The 16,949-nt window shown below is 40.4% G+C and overlaps 1 protein-coding gene across 1 annotated transcript in view; it reads right to left on the minus strand.

Moving 5' to 3' along the window:
• The window catches only part of FRAS1 (Fraser extracellular matrix complex subunit 1), a 426,196-nt gene that overhangs the window by 78,162 nt on the left and 331,085 nt on the right, over positions 1-16,949 (minus strand). Inside the window, exons 39-45 of the mRNA XM_058722162.1 lie at positions 12,428-12,576; positions 11,859-12,021; positions 10,160-10,295; positions 6,413-6,603; positions 5,268-5,421; positions 3,799-4,062; positions 1,409-1,597 (exon numbers count right to left, since the gene is read on the minus strand). Coding sequence (XP_058578145.1) covers positions 1,409-1,597; positions 3,799-4,062; positions 5,268-5,421; positions 6,413-6,603; positions 10,160-10,295; positions 11,859-12,021; positions 12,428-12,576 — 1,246 coding nt within the window. The remainder of the gene's footprint in view (positions 1-1,408; positions 1,598-3,798; positions 4,063-5,267; positions 5,422-6,412; positions 6,604-10,159; positions 10,296-11,858; positions 12,022-12,427; positions 12,577-16,949) is intronic.

The raw sequence follows: 16,949 nt of genomic DNA on the forward strand, positions 1-16,949 counted from the left end.
AGATTCGCTATTAGTGCTTTCTGCCCTTATTTCTGAAGCATGAGGTGGGAATCTGATTGGTATTCACACCAGCGAATCAATTAACACCTTCCTCACTTTGATAATGCTGTAGACATTTTAATCTAAAGTTTTCAGTTCCTCCCTTTCCCCTCCCACTATTGACTTCCTCGTAATAAAAAACACTCTCATCATAAAATCATCCCAAGTAGGACTGCTTTATGGTTGAGGCTCAGCTTTTGTGAAAGATTCTAAGGAAGTCTCATGAGTAACCAGATTAACAAAATCGCCTACATGGAAAATGTGCAGCAACAGCACCCACATCATTGGTTATACACCCATGTCACAGGGCAAGGGACACGGAGCCACAGCCCGTATTCCTGCCAGAGCTCATCAATCCCATTTCCCAGTGCAGCTTGAAGTCATTTTTGAAACAACACTGGATATAACCAATCAAAGAGTTAACAGATAAACTCTACATCGAAGTCAAAAGGATCGAAAGGGACAAGCTCAACATCTTACATTTTTGTTCAGGGACAGCCTCACTGCTAAGTACCTAGCAATGTAAATAGAACCAAACGTCTGGGGAGAGGGGCCTGGTCTCATTTTTAAAAAGGAGACACTGAGGCAAGGATAACTAAGATATTACTATCCTTTTGTCTATTCCACCCCCTTTGGCAAAGTACAGACAGGTCCAGTGAGAATTTAGCTGCTACCCATTTTGAGTGTTAATGCATGGACAAGACTGTTATTTCCGCTCCTGAGGACATATTTCCACCTCTAAATGGAATTGCACATCATCACATGACTTTGGATTTGGGTTACTTTTTTCCCCCATTACATAACTTTTTTTTTTTTTCTTTTACCCCTGGAAGAATTGTACAGTAACTACGTAGCATTTAACACTTATGCTTTTACATTACATCAGCATTTCCTGGAGGAGGGATGAGCTATGTAATCTCCCCCAGGCAGCTCCGATTTATGCCCTTCCATTTTGCTTAGTTCATTAACTTGTGCTCTTTGGGGAGCTAAAAAAGAGATATAAATTGTTCACCTAAGGCAGGCATAATTTTCACCTTAATCCATCCCAATTCACTTCTTTCTCCTTTCTCCCTCTCACGCACACTTTTGAGCATCATAGCAAGTCAAAGTGATTTTTTTTTCCCTCCATAATCGCCCCAAATTTCATCAATGCTATGTCAAGGCATGAACACATTTTAGCCAAGAAGGATAGTTTTTTTTTTAAACAAAAAATTGAGGAGACAAGAAAGCATAAATGGAACTATAACTCAGCTCTTATTCAAAACAAAGAGTGCAGTTTGCTGCCATAAGCTACCAGGCATTGAACTCCCATTTTACTACTGTGGGTGGCTCTGTAGAAGTCTGTACAGGCAGAAGTGAGGTAGCTGACCTTGGGTAATGTCAGCCTGGGTGAAACTCCGGATGGGGCCTTTAACGGAGATTTGCTCTCGGTTGTCATGCTTTACCATCTGCAGGCGCCCTGCCCCAGGATCTTCCTTCATGATGTACATCACCTGACGGTCATCTGAGTCAGTATCTGTCACTCTCAAGTGCTGTTCTGTGACGCGTGCCACAGACCCTGGGAGAGAATGGGAGAGGTTAGGTCACTGCCCATCATTGCCTTTGAATAGTATGTCAAGTGATTTGGGGAGGCTAGAGACTAAATTATCACATATTGCCTTGGTTTATGTACCAGGTGCTTGCGTGCCCTTCTTCGTCTCCAGATGCATACATTTTAATTTCCGTAAGTGAAACAGTCCCCACCTCCAGTTTGTTAATCATCACTCTCCCTATGCTCTCTCTACTCCTGTGACCTATCAGTTACTCCTCCCTCAATCTATGTTGTAACTCCCAGATCTATGATGAAACCTGTTTGGACCTAACTTATTTGCTTTTTTTTTTTTTTTTTTTAGTGCTTAGGTATTTATTTTGAGAGAGAGAGAGAGTGAGCAGTGGAGGGGCACACAGAGAGAGAAAGAGAGAGAATCCCAAGCAGGTGCTGCACTATCAGTATGGAGCCCGATGCAGGGCTCAAACTCATGAACTGTGAGATCATGATCTGAGCCAAAATCAAGAGTCTGATGCTTAGCCGACTAGCCACCCGGGTGTCCTAACGTATTTATTGTCTTCAGGATCACCAAATCATAAGAGACAGCTTCACATAAGCTTACAAATATATCTTGTTGCCATCTGAGACCAAATAGTTAAAATCCATGTTTACAAGGATTACAAATAGGGAGACCCGAGTGCTGGGCCTTGTAAGGCCGTGCAGGTGTTGGGGATGGAGGCAAGGCACTTGCCCCTTGCTTTCCTGTCCAGCCATTTTCTCACATTAAAAACAGTAAATTCTGGTATGCAGATCTTAGTCATTCTTGCGTAACACATCCTGGTGTCTGGCTGGGCCCTGAGCATCCTGTGTGTTCTCGCTGGGTAATGCCAACAGTGCAAGGCCCAACCATTCTTTCCTCAGGCCATTCTCAGCAAGTGGCCCTGAGGGATGAAGTAGCATCCTCCTCTGGGACAAAGATCAGGCTTTCTTACTGTCACTACAAGGTGGGGTGGGGGGATGCCAGGCTCCGTGCTCCTCTTCTATAATGCATCCATTGCATGTGAAGGCACGCATCTGGGCCTTCTGCGTCACCTCCACCAGACTTGGAGTGCAGAGGGAAACAAGTGCAGAGTGCAGACTTACCGATGGCAATGCTTCCGGTTATGCTGTGAGTAACAAAGCACTTTGTCACTGACCGAGGAGCCTCAAGTGTTCTATCAGCACTCATGAAACGGTAACAGGCTAACTCACTAGCTTATAAATAGGGTAAAGTTAAATCTCAGACCTAATAATTGGGACTTTTGGGAATCTCCAGAGTTTCAAATACCATTATGCCATATAGTTTTCACTACAAAATACATGTGGGGCACCTGGGTGGCTCAGTTGGTTGAGAGCCTAACTGAGGCTCAGGTCATAATCTGGCGGTTCATGAGTTCAAGACCCACACTGGGCTCTCTGCTGTCAGTGCAGAGCCCGCTTCAGATGCTCTGCCCTGTCTCTCTGCCCCTCCCCATCTTGCATTCTCTCAAAATTAAATAGACATTATATACATATATGAGCAGTAGGAAAAAACAAACAAACCAGGACCCCAGGGTGATGCAGATGTTTTGTGGGCAAAAGGCCGACTCTCTAATTCAGTAACTCCCTACCGCAACTGACTTTGAGACTGACACGTGTCCCAGGTCCTTCAGTGCAGCTTATGTGTAGGCAAAATTGTGAAGTTAGACCCTAGGATACCATATCTAATGATTCTCAATTATTTTCATAATCTCTTTTGGTGTATGATAATTTTCCCAATTGCCCCCCATGCCTCCCCACCCACTTATTTTTTTTTTAAATGAGTATCTTGAGAATTCTGCTTGAGTTTTTTTATTGTTATTGTTGTTTTGTTTTTCTCTGTGGGATTGGTTGGGCAGTGGCCCTGTTCTAAGAAACCTGGTCCTATGAGTAGCTGGATAAATTAAGGTTTCTGAGGGTCTTGGAAGTACTATAAGTTCTTCTTAATCTTTTCTTGAATTCAAAGACAAAGGTATCTGGTCCAAAGAATTTAAGAGAGCTACATTAGTCAATCATAACTCTTAGTGTCCTTAAAAGAAAAGCTCTCCCCACCTCCAGTCTCCCTGAGTTCTGAATGCCTACTTCACTATCCTCCCACAGAACAAACGTGCACACTGACAAGGAAGAAATAAGGACAGAGGGACCACCGCCACTCTCTACCATTCCTGTGGTACCTGCTGAGAGTTGAAGGACTCGGTTTACAGCCAAGTGGGGGGCGCTGCTTGTAGGCAGCTCTATGTATATCTCCATCCTCCCTGTGTCCGTGTGGAGGCCATCCGTGAGGGAGAACCGGAACTCATCCACTGCCACACCGGGACCACCAGGCATGTACCCGACCAGTCCAGCCAGGATGTCCTGGTAGGTGAAGGAGGAGCCCTGAGCTAAAACCCTCCCGTTCTTCAGAGGCTCAGAAGCAGTTTGCCTCCAGAGCAGACGACCTGAGGAAAAAAGTAAAGAAAAACAAAGAAAAAGTGGTAGAATACATATGGCGTCAAAACTTGGCTTGGCTTTGTCAACTAGTATGAGCCTGGGTAAGATGTCAAGCACCTCAGAGGCTCTTGGTGTCACACACACATAAGTGGCCAACAACTCAGAATTTTCTATTTAAGCACAGGGTGCTGCCCTGTGGCCTCATCTACAAATAAATATGATAAAATCCTCCTTTTCCTGTTTAAAAGTGTCTTAAGGAGACACAATGGATGTGGTAATACAGTGGCTTAGAAGTCAAGTCTCCCTCCATGAATTCAAACTCACGCCACTATTTAAACCTTATTTTTCCCTTCTACAAAGTGAAAATAGCACTCGTCACTTGCTGCCTTCCTTCTGGGGCATCAGGGATGGGAGAAGGGACTGTGTTTTCAATTCCATTTAAATTCAGAAAGACACAAGACATCTTTGGGTGGAGGCATCTTTTTCTGTCTTCAAGCGTCATGTGTATCACAATGGGACAGTTCAAGTGCTACATTAAAGAAAGTGAAAGTGAAGGAAGGGAAGATAAAATGCAATGACCAACAGACTCTTCTATTAACCTTCCATCAACAGCAACAACTTCATCTTTAAAAGACCAAGAGTGTTATGATACACTAGGATACCACGTGGGAGATGAAAGTTCCAGAGCTTTAGCTAGTACCAGAGGGATGGCACTTAGAAAACAAGTAGGTAAAAGATTCCCATGGTGGTTTTTACCTCTGGTTTAATCAGGAAAAGTGCTTTCTTTGCAAAAGGACCAAGCTCATAAAGACACCTAGCACACCTCTAACCTGAAGTGCATACCTTGTGCAATTAATATCAAGGTGGCCATGCTGTTCCTTGCACGAGATGGCCCAGGATTAATAAGCAGTGAAGCCCTACTCTGACAAGAGGACTCTAAACCCATTTTGCCTGAGGTTATACAGGCCAGCAGGAAAAGAGCTGAAATTGAATTTCAGATACACCAATTACCTAGGATTCAGGCTTTTAGAGCAACTGGTGTCAACTGTGACCCCAAGAATATTGGCTAGCTGTGAATCTGATTATACTTTGATGCAAAGAATGGACTATGTACAGGTGAGGTGGAGGAATAACCAACAGAAATCTACATGTTTATTCTAACAACCTGTTGGGCATCTCAATTAAGAAGCTCGCCATAGCAGTTGTGTCCTACCGTGGTCAGGCTTTTTTGTCAATACGAAAACCAGCTCATTATCCGGAGTGTCCAGATCTTGCAGGCTCAAAGAAGAATTGCTTATCACCACTCCCGAGCTTAGCTGCACGCCAAGGGGCTGCAAGGTCATCCTGGGAGGCTCATCATTCTTCCTCTGATTAAAGTATAAAATATCAGGTCTCACACAGACATTGGTTTAAGAAGAAAGAAAATGTATCTTATTCAGAGAAAGTAACATGTTCACACCAACTTTCACTATTGAAATAGCATGTCATGTGTCACAATCTTTAATTCCTCACCAAAATGGTTAGTTGGGAAAGACAGCAAACCACACAAGCAAAATGTCTCCTTGAAAAGAAACTGACGTTCTACAGAAATCGCCTTGGATGTTTTCCACAGGTACAATGATCATGTTTTTCATGGACATGTGGTTGGAGAAGTGCAAGCATATTTGGGGGACAAAATAACACATTCTTTGAAATCAGAACTGTCTTGGAAAGCCCCCAAAATACCACAGTACTGTAGGAGGCCATCATATTTAAAAGTGTGAGTCTCTCAGAGTCTCCCTGACCCTGTGCCAGCCCCACTTTACGATTCCTGAAGGGTAGGGTATTGAGGATATTTTCCCAAGGCAGAGGGTATTCCATGCTGAGTTTTATCTTTTATCTTTCTCTCTCCCCGGGCTGGTAGAGCAAGCTATGTAATTGCTCAAACGAGAATAAATACAGCATCAAAGGACACATTTCTTTGATGTTACAATTTAACGAATAAATGCATTAAAATATAAGAAAAGGCAAATATGTATCTGGAACTACATATCATAATTTCAGGGAAAAATAGATATATGTTAGTTTTTGTCTAAATATGAGATTGCCAGGGTTTCTCTTGTATGACCCTCACAAACTGCTCTTACACAGAATGAATACATTTTACCCTGAAGTGAAAATTCAGATTTCCAAGTCAGACCATCCCCAAATGCCAGCCTTAATTCTACAAGTTTCCTAAAGGTCAGGGTTATATTTTTAAATTGACCTCTAAAACTGAAGGTCAAATGGAATCTTTTTTGCTTTTCAGTTCATATAGAGCTATCTAATCATGGGATATTGTCATCAAAGGCCCAACTTTTCCAACTTCAAAGTCTTTACCTCAATGGTGATATTGATGCTGTGGATCTCTGAACGACTGTTTCCATCACTTACATAAAAACTAAAAATGTCATGGGTTGGCTCAATGCTTTCATGAACACTTTGAAAGTAGTAAATGTAGTTTTCCAGGACATCTTGAATAGGGAATGATGCCTCCAGGTCACTGGTGGTTCCAGGGCCAAAACGATCACCTGCGTCAACATCAAGAGAGAACTTTTACCTTGATCCCTCAATTCCTGCTTACTAGGCTGAACTAGAAAACATGACACTATTATCAACAAAAGATGAAAATTCATTAGAGGATAAAAATGGAGAATGGAAAGGGCACAAGACTAGCAATATAAGACTTGGGGTTTGATCCCTGTTTCCCTCCTATTCCTCATCTATACATGGTCATATTTGCCCTGCTGTTTCCACAGGGAATCAAATGATATAATATGCATGAAAGCACTCAGAATGTTATTATTTTATATAGCAAGAATCAGGTTGTTTTGTTAGAAATCTGTGATAAAGTAAATCCTGGGGCAAGTAACGATACAATAGCAAAGGTTCTACCTTAAGCCTTAGTCAATTTCAAAACCACTATGCCTTAGCACATCCTGCAAGAGGAAGCCTCCTTCTCTATATAAAAAAAGGCTAACTATACCTTTTTATCTAAGAAACCTCCCCTTGGGTCAGAGCTTAGACCCTGGGATGGTACACCAGGGCTACTGTGATGCCCGGGGACCATTCAGAGCTTAGGTGCCATTCAGCGACTGAGATTCTCAAGTATCATTCAGAGCTCCAGAGATAGAGCAGGTTCTGGTTAACTCTACTTTTCATACCAACCCCAACCAAACACTGGAAAAGGGCAAGAGGGAGAGTAAGCACTGTCTACATGACAGATGACTTGTCTCTTTTTTGGTGTGAGTCTCTCTAATTGGTTGATTTTAAACTGTTACCACATTTTCTTCTAAAGAGAGGAGAAAAAGAAAAGAAATCCCTGTGTCTTCAAACATTCCCTGGATACATATCAACAAAGAAAAGTGTATATAGAAGATCTCAAAACAACAAGGCTTTCTTTTTCTCTCTTCCATGGCCCTTTGCAAAGATCAGGTCATAAATCAAAAGGCCACTGACTTCCTGAATTATAGATAGTATCATTTTTTTTTTTTTTTTTTGTTAACCTCCCAACAGAAAGACTAGGAATGAAAATGTTTTATTTGTAATTTGTTTGAAGAGCTCAGGACATTTGTTTCTTCTTCAATGACATGAATTTTCTTAGATTTTATCCAGCAGTTTAATTCTTCTTGACATCAGAAGCATAACATAGGAGAGTCTAAGTGACCAGTGACCTGATAATCCCTGGGACATACAGTTCAGTGTTTCCAGAAGGAAGTGCTGTATGTAACTCCTTCAAATTTTTATTTTCCATTTACATTGATCACTACAAATAAAATAAAGGTGGCTTCTCTATTTGGGTCAAAGAGCCTGAGCAAACTAAATGATGCCTAAATATATACTGAAATAGAGTAATGACTTCTTTTGTCATTGGAAAACATGCTGTTCAACAAGTGAATCTGTCAGTGAAGCTTTAAGCACCAATCCTTCCAAGTTTTAAAACTGCACCTTCTAGGGGCACTTGGCTGGCTCAGTTGGTACAACATCTCACTCTTGATATCAGGGTCGTGGGTTTGAGTCCCATGTTGGGGATGGAGCTTACTTTAAAAAAATTTTTTTTTTAATTGCATCTTCTGTTTTTTCATGTAAAATCATTCTCATTTTGCTTCCTTGCCTTCTTAAGCAGAATATACTATGCACAAATTAAACAGTTCTCAATGCATGCAGGCTATCATTATCAGCATCTATTACTGCCTTGTGCTGGAACACAGTCTTGTGTGCCCTAGAGGCAACGAAGGTGGGTACTGTTCTGTTTGTGTTGGTACTAAATGAATGTAGAGCCCATGCTGTAGGATTTTATACCTAACAATATAATTATTGTTTCTTCCCGTCTTGCCGGTAAGAAGTTAAAATTGCTTCTAATATTTTTAAAAAGGCATTAGGCTGATCTGCTGGATTCTGAATCTAGGGAGCTAGTTTCACATATACAAAACAGGCTCAGTTCTGAACACCCATGGAGCAAAGGCTGGAGTCCTTAAATTGTCTTGGGATAATTATTTGTACCTCTCACCCCCCACCCCCCACCATCTTTTCCTTACTTCCAGGCTCATACTAATGTAGAGCAGTGATTCTCCAGGCATCTTCCTGGGTCAACAGCAGTGGCATCACCTATGAGCTGGGGAGAAATGCAAATGCAAGGGCCTCACCAGCCTCTGCAAACAGGAACTCTGAGCTTGCTGCTCAGGAAACTGTTTTCACCAACCCTCCAGGTGAGTCTTATACACTGTAAGGTTTGAGAATCACTTTTTAGAGAACTGAGGCTTGCCAGACATTTAACTTCTAGATCAGTGACATACTCCTCTGCATGCATTCCAGGTTAACGTAAAACTGTTAGGAAGGCTTAATAAGAAACCACCCGGAGAGAAGAGAAGTGCAAAGGGGCAACTACGGTTTCATGATTTCCCACCTTTGCCCATGCTCTTCCCTCTGCCCACAGTGAGACTCCCACGAACCCTTCAAGTTCTAGTGCACATGTCACTTCCTCAGCCTTTTCTGCCATCTCAGGCAAAATTAATCGTTTTGCCCTATGTACCTTCTCAGAGTTTGCCCCTCTCCCTGTCCCAGCATTTTATTTATTGTGATTCATCAGTCTTCATATCTGTCTCCCTCTCAAGGCAGGGGCTATGACTCATCTTTACATCCTTTGTATCTAGCACATACATTTGTTGAGATAAATCAAATTGAGGGATAAACAAACTACGTACATACAATGAAAGGCAAGATGGGGAAAGGACCTGAGATTTTCTACAGGAAAACACGGCCACTGCTAAAGGGATTTCTGGTAACCAGGCTCAGATCCCAGGCAACATGCTGGCCACAGACACCTTCAGTGAAAGGCCTCTCCGTGGGAGCTGCTAGCTGCACACCAATTAGAGCCAAGCGCTGGCATTCAGGAATCTCATTGCAGAGGCAGAAACACAGTAACCTGCCAGGAGCTGTCTCAACTGCCAGTCACCTGGGTCTCAGAGGGCCTGTGGACAGCACACGCCTGCTTGCCTCTCCTTCCTTGTGATAACCATCAAGGGCGGTGGGTCCAGGGCAGATGGTGGAGGGGGAGGGATGTTGAGGAGAGGGTGACAGATAGACAAGCATGCATTTCAATTCATGTCATATCTTTAAAAGGAGCTGGGACATAAACTATGGTTCAGCTAAACTGCAGCCACCTCACAATGAAAAGACAGGAATTTCCTTGACACTCAGTTCTGAGTGTCTCTCCATCCCCGTTGCACACACTACAGATCTTCTACCCTGCTCTATTTTTTTGTCATAGCCTGACTTACCTCCTAGCATCTTACACAATCTTCTCATTGGTGAGGCTTCATACCAGGATCTAAGGCAACATGAAGGTAGGGGTTTCTATCTGTTTTGTTTACTGATATACCCCTAGTACTTAAAAAGTGCCTGGCACACAGAAAATGCTCAGTAAATTTCTGAGTGAATGAAAGCTTCCTTCTTCCCATTTCCTTGAAATGGATCCATTCCTCTGTTGGTCCTTCACCTCCAGGTTTAGCTAAAGTCAGTTACCTCCTTCCACCGTCCCTTCTTTCTAGGTCCAGAACAATTCTACAGCAAAACTACTGCTGGTACCTGTTCCTGTGTTCTCAATGCAGCCATATTTGGGCAGAGCACTTAGTTTAATGATGGCGTCTCCCTGGAGGTTGTCCTGATCGTCGGCAGCAAAGAAATGGTGAAATGAGAGTGGGGCTCTCCCTCCCTCGTCCACCTAAGAAAGAAAATATTGTACAGTCCTTGGGCGGTTGCACAGAACTGCAGTAAAAAGAACTGAATTGAAAAGTGCTGCCTGGGGTGACCTTCCAGCACCAATTCCACTTCTTTGAGGAGGCAGAATCTCTACAGACGAGATGAAGAATGCGCATGATGCTGGAGCCAGGCCTCTCAAAGCTACACTCAGACACTATGACTTCTGGGTCTCCCTTCAAAGTTGTGCTTCCTTCAGTGATGGATCTGGTTATAAAGCAGCTCTAGCCCATTCCAATCACCCACCTCGGCACAGCAGGATGGCTGCCTTTCTTCCCTATCAACATTCAAAAGCCCGCAGCTAGAGAATGATCCATCCTGTTCTCCCTCAGATACTGTGAGGGCGACTGTCCCACAGGTGCTCCCACCCAGGATAAAAGTCCCACTTCTCCCCTTACAGGATATGTTGGTAGGTGTGCAGGAAGAAAGTCCTCACCATACCTGAAAGCAAGGGCTGATCTTAATGTTAAAGAGGCAAATAAATCAGTATAAGCAAAAGCAGCTGCTTGAACTAACTATTTCTTTTAGGGCCCTGTTTTGTATGCTAACTCTGCAACCTGTCCCTGGTGTTTTTTGCTAGCCTCCTGGACATGACTGAGCCATTTCACTTTGAATAATTCTTGGCCTCATGTAGGGAGATCTACAAGATACAAAGTACAAGGTCACCCTGACGCTGGGAATGGAGAAGGCCCACATGGGTTCCCCAAGGTATGGAATATCAAAGCCATTTAAAAACAACTCAGTTTTATGAGTATCATTTGCTTGACAAAACCAGAAAAATTCCTGCATTTTTGGCATTATGGTATGTACACAGAGCAGGCCAAGGAAACGGAATTAACTCTTACGGAATCCCTACCATGTGTTGTTATGTACTGGGGGCTTTTATATGCTATTCTGTTAACCATCAGAGCAATCCTCTATATAACAGGAGTAGTTATATTTTAAAGATGAGGAAATGGAAGCTAAGAAATATGTAATTAATTAGACCGGGGTCACCCAGCTAGTAAGTAACAGAACCAGCACTTGAACTTGGGTCTGGGCGACCTCATGATTGGGATATGTCATATGGCCTCCATCCCCCCCACACCCAAGGAACTGTAAATAATATTTACAGTGATTAATACTGACTTAAGAAGTGACTTGGGGACATTGTCCATATCCCCATATTTTAGTTCTTACAGACATTAGATGATTAACTCCTAAAAGATATATTACATTTATAATTTCACTGCCACTACTTCACACATCTAGCATAATATACAAAATATTACACATGTCTAGCATTTATGCCTAGCACATAAATATTTTTGACTAAATAATACAAACATAATTATTTGACCTTCTGCATATAATTTTTTCATACTTTTTGAAAAAACTCATGGTTAAAAACTACATATCTTGACAGTACTGGCTAGATACTTTGGGGGAAGAACTTGGCAGCCAGTTCAGGTAGAAATCCTGTATTTACATCAGCACAGATTCCAGTTCTCTATAACACTCATTGTTCATTGATCTGAGAATTGTTTACCGTGATAAGGTCAGCAAAAGCAATGACTGGAGGTGGATTCTCAACAGGAGTGATAGTGATGGTAAACATCTGATTGTCTAGATGGTTGTGGTCCATATCAGAGACAGAGAAATGGAAGCTATCAGTAACCAGATTACCATCAGTCTCATACACAGCTGAATACCTACAGAGGTAAGGACAAGAATCAAATGAATGAGCTACATGACAAGCCAGGTAAGATGATTGCATCTTTGTTTAAAACTGGAACAATATAGGGGCGCCTGGGTGACTCAGTTGCTTAAGCGTCCAACTTCAGCTCAGGTCATTATCTCTTAGTCCATGAGTTCGAACCCCTCGTCGGGCTCTGTGCTGACAGCTCAGAGCCTGGACCTTGCTTCAGATTCTGTGTCTCCCTCTCTCTCTGTCCCTCCCCCTCCCTCTCTCTCTCTCTCTCTCTCTTTCTCTCAAAAATAAATAAACATTAAAAAAATGAAGCAATATAATCTTTTAAGGGAGCTATGGGTTAGTTGCTTAAATGTTTTAATACAATTTTTAAAAATTCTGTCAAGTAATACAAAGTGGTTATATACCTAATTTTCTTGTTGTTGATGTCTTCCATTGTGAAATTGGAAACCTCCGAGAGCTCTTCCACTTCAGGTCCTGACATTCTTAAGAGGGCACCATACATGGGCAGAGAACTTAACTGAATCCAGATCTCTGGGTCAGGGGAAGAATCATCCTAATCAGGCAAATATGAGGCAAGACGTGAACACACATTTATAGGAATAAATACTTCCAGTTATTAAAAATCACATGTGCTTCCTTCTCTGCCAATTGGAAAAGTCTCTTTCCCTTTGTGATAAAGCAACACCACTTCGAAGTGCTTGAAAATCCTAGTATCTATTCCTCGTAAAATGCCTCTTTGATAATGTCTTCTTTCAAGACTAGTTTATGATATTAATGGGGAAATGCACTTTAGGTATGTGGCATAAAACAAAGAGATGCCCTATTGTTATTATAAGGGCCATATGGGGTTTCATTGCTATTACAAGCATCTAGTGAAGAACAAAACATGGTCAGAGCTCTCTATAAACATGGTTGTAGGCTTCTTTTAAGAGTTTCAAAGGACAGTTTGCTTTTTAGACAGAGTTAAAATTCTATTATAACATATAATACAATGATAAATATAATTCTGTGAAACAGAAAGAAGGGAAGTTATTTAGCTTAGTCAATGACTCAGTTTAAGTAATATTTGACATGCAAAAAGTTTAGTTTAACAGAAGAATTTAGGAAATCTTACAGATTTCATTCTACCAGGATGGAACCTACAGATACTCAACCCCTAAGATGGCCAATCTTAACAAACACGATTTCCCTTTCCTTCTGCATTGTTTATTGAGAAAATTGGCTTTCTGTGTTTCCAAGTGGACAATAGTTGCATATCTCAATGAACAATTTCTTCTTTCTTCAAGAATGTTGTGGAAATATCTAAGAGGCAGGCAACATCTTCTTAGAGAGTTTCTCTGAGTCATTCATCTTTTAGAGTAGTTGGCTGTGAACATGGGGGCTCTTTGCACTTTACCACAGCAACAAAAAATATATATATTGCATGGCAAAGTGTACTTTTAAATGCAAATTTCCGTTGCTGTGTTATAGTTATTTGAAGTATGGATCAGGAATGTGCTCAGGATATCTGGTGATCTGGGGCAGGGGGTTTTAGTCAGTTCTTGTTTATACCCCTAAGGGCCTTTTTAAGTTGATAGGTCAGAGCCTCAATGCAAGGTCACAGAATTTTCCATATTTCCTCACATCACCTGACACCAGTAAGGAAGGAAACTCAAATTCATTGAAGCTGCAAACCTTCAGAAAATTTCCCCTAAATTTATACTTCAAAACTTTCTCTACTATTCCACATGGGTTATCAAATACAACATGCAGACTTCTAAAAGACTACCTCCTAATATTATTATGGGTACCCTCTGAGAGAGAATTTGTAAAAGACAGCTAACAGTTCCAAAGTACTGTCTTCGGAGATGGTGATAAACTACAAGGACAGAACTCCTGGCTCTTGATTAGAATGAATAGCTTTGAAATTCCACACTGGTAAATTTGGCAAAGAAATGCTTATTTCATGTCAGGCACATTTATTTTAATGTTTCAAATCTCAAGTGACCAGTGGGTTTGAAAAAGTGTGAAATTGGCTAGATATTTTTTTCTTCTGAAAATGCTATCATAATTTAAGAAAATATTAATTATTTTTAATAATTAAGGAAAATGACTACTTTGGCCTATCTAAGGTCTCATGGATGCAAAAAAAATTGGTAAGAATGTAGACTTTATTCTCACATAATTTTCCTACCTTCCTAACCCTTTTGTATTAGTTCGTTTTTCATTTTCTTTTTATTATTTTTACATCTATTGACCCACCAGTCAACACAAGGACTAGAACACTGCTAATTAACATTCATGTATGTGTTCCTCCTTTATCTTGTCATTGGGCTACTATCACCCTGGATCTTGCTTCTCATTTCCTTGAATTTCTTGATATGATTTGATATATTACTACAAAGTATTTTTAGTTGTTTTTAAAAAACTTATGAAAAGACTTTCCCCTTGTGGGACTTCTTACTCAGTAGTGGACTGCCGAGACCCGTCGATATTGTTGTATGTAGCAATAGTTCATCTGTTTCGAGTGTTGTGTAATATTCTATGGAGTAAGTATACCACAGGTTCTATTATCCTGTTGATGGGCATTTGTCTTGTTTCAATATTTTTGCTATTACAAATAGTATCACTTTGAGTATTCTTGGGCATATCTTTTGGTGTACATATGAAAGTTTCTCTTGGATAGGAATCTAGGAGTGGAATGGTTAGTGTATATGACCACTCATCCTCACAAGACTATGCCAAATTCTTTCCCAAAGTGGCTTCTTCAAGTTTACTTTTCCAAGAGCAAAGAAACTTCTATAGGTTCATTTCCTCTACAACATTTAAAATTTTAGATTTCTTCCAGTTGAATTGGTATGATATGGTATATAGTCTTTTTGGCTTTTCTTGATGCATAAAAAAGTGATGATATCTTTTTATATTTATTGGCCCTATGGGTTCCTCTTCTGAAATTCCTATTAATGTCTTTTGTTCATCTTATCTGGGTTATCTTTTTCTTCTCAATCTGTAGACATTTGATATATTTTCTTTGTTATTTTTGGTTATATATATTGCAAGTACCTTCTTCCAATTTGTAACTTGTCTGTTTTGTGTATTTCTGGTATGTTTAGGGAAACATAAATTTAATTTTAACATAGTCAGATTTATTAATCTTTTCTTCATAGTTAGGACTTTTTGTTTCTAGTTTAAAAATTCTTCCCTTTCCCAATATCTAAAAATATTTACCTATATCCTACAAAGAATTGCTTGATTTGCTTGAAGTTACTAATCTCTGTGTACAGTGTGAGGGAGCACTACAAGTTCTTTTTTTACCCATAGGAATAACCATTTTGTGCAGATCTATATTTTAAGTAGTTCCTCCTGTTTCCACTGATCTGGCTTACTATACCTGTTTTATATTACAGTCTCATTTGTAGGTCTGTTTCTGGACTGTCTCGTACATTCTCGTGCTACTACACTGCTTTAAATAGAGCAGGTTTATCATAAATTCTGATATTTGATAGGGCAAGCCCCTGCCCTCCTAGCATTCTGTTTCAGAATTTTGGTCCTTCGTTCTTTATTATAGAATCAGCTTATCAAGATCCATAAAAAGTCCACTGGGCTTTTGATTGGAACTCAGTTGAAAGGCAGGATCACTTTGCAGGAAAATTGCTATCTTTTAGATATTAAATCCTGTGATTCATGAGTATGGCATGTCCCATAATTTATTGAGTGCTTTTAATGTTTTATTTTATTTTTGAGAGAGACAAAGACAGAATACAAGTGGGTTAGGGGCAGAGAGAGAGCGAGACACAGAATCTGAAGCAGGCTCCAGGCTCTGAGCTGTCAGCACAGAGCCCAAAGCGGGGCTTGAACTCACGAGCTGTGAGATCGTGACCTGAGCCGAAGTCAGACGCTTAACCGACTGAGCCACCCAGGCGCCCCTATTGAGTGTTTAAAAAAAAAAATGTTTGTCAATTAAGTTGTTACAATTTTTTTCTGTAGAAGTACTGTCTAATTTTTGTTAGATTTAGTCCAAAAGACATGATTTTAAAATGCTATCATAAGTGGTATCATTTTTTAAGTTACATTTAGTGGCTATTTTTTGCTTATGTATAGCAATGCTATTGCTTTGTTGAGCTTCTCTCTGACCCCTTGGTAAATTCTCCTTTTATTTCTAAAACTTTGCTAAGAGATTCTTTTGGATTTTCTTTTAGTTGTACATAGTATCAATTTTCCCTAGAAATTATACATCTTTTTTTACATTTATTCTTAGATATGTGTTATGCGATGTTATTATAGATGGTATCCTATTTTTACTTATTATATTTTTGGGTGGTGCCTAGAAATGCTATTAGCTTTTTAAGATTAATCTCATATCATCCTGCCCACATTACAGATGAGAAAACTAGCCCTAGAAAGCTAAGTAACTTGCCAAGGTTTACTATGCTAGTAAGTGGTAAGCCTGGATTAAAACTCATCTGTTGTAACTACAAAACACCCTTTCACTACTTGTTTACCTGCAGTGTATAGCAAACTGTACAGGAAACTGCCATTAAGAAGCAAATCACACAGAATCCCATTTCTGCCTTTTGTCTCTCTTGACATCTCTTGCCATTAATGATACTCTAATTAAGAAGAGGCTTGTCTGCTCCTTTCCTTTTATATTCTGCTCCATTTATGACCAGCATTTCAGATGGCTTTTCTAACCTTTTTGCATGTTCACTGCAAACTCATTAACTATGCATATCTGCAAAAATTTCCCTCCATGACACTAAGCACAAAATTCTTCTACAACCCTCAGAGAAAAAGTTAGTATATAACTTAGCTAAGTCCTTAAAATATGTTATACTTTCAGCAGGTTAGAATAGTCCTTTTGGAGTCTTTCTGCTCTAGTGGGTAAATTCACATTCAATCAATTTCTGAAAAATACATGTTCAGTTGCCAATGGGCTTGCGTTTTGAT

Source organism: Neofelis nebulosa, chromosome 3 (assembly GCF_028018385.1).
Source record: "Neofelis nebulosa isolate mNeoNeb1 chromosome 3, mNeoNeb1.pri, whole genome shotgun sequence".
NCBI classification, from domain to species: Eukaryota; Metazoa; Chordata; class Mammalia; order Carnivora; family Felidae; genus Neofelis; species Neofelis nebulosa.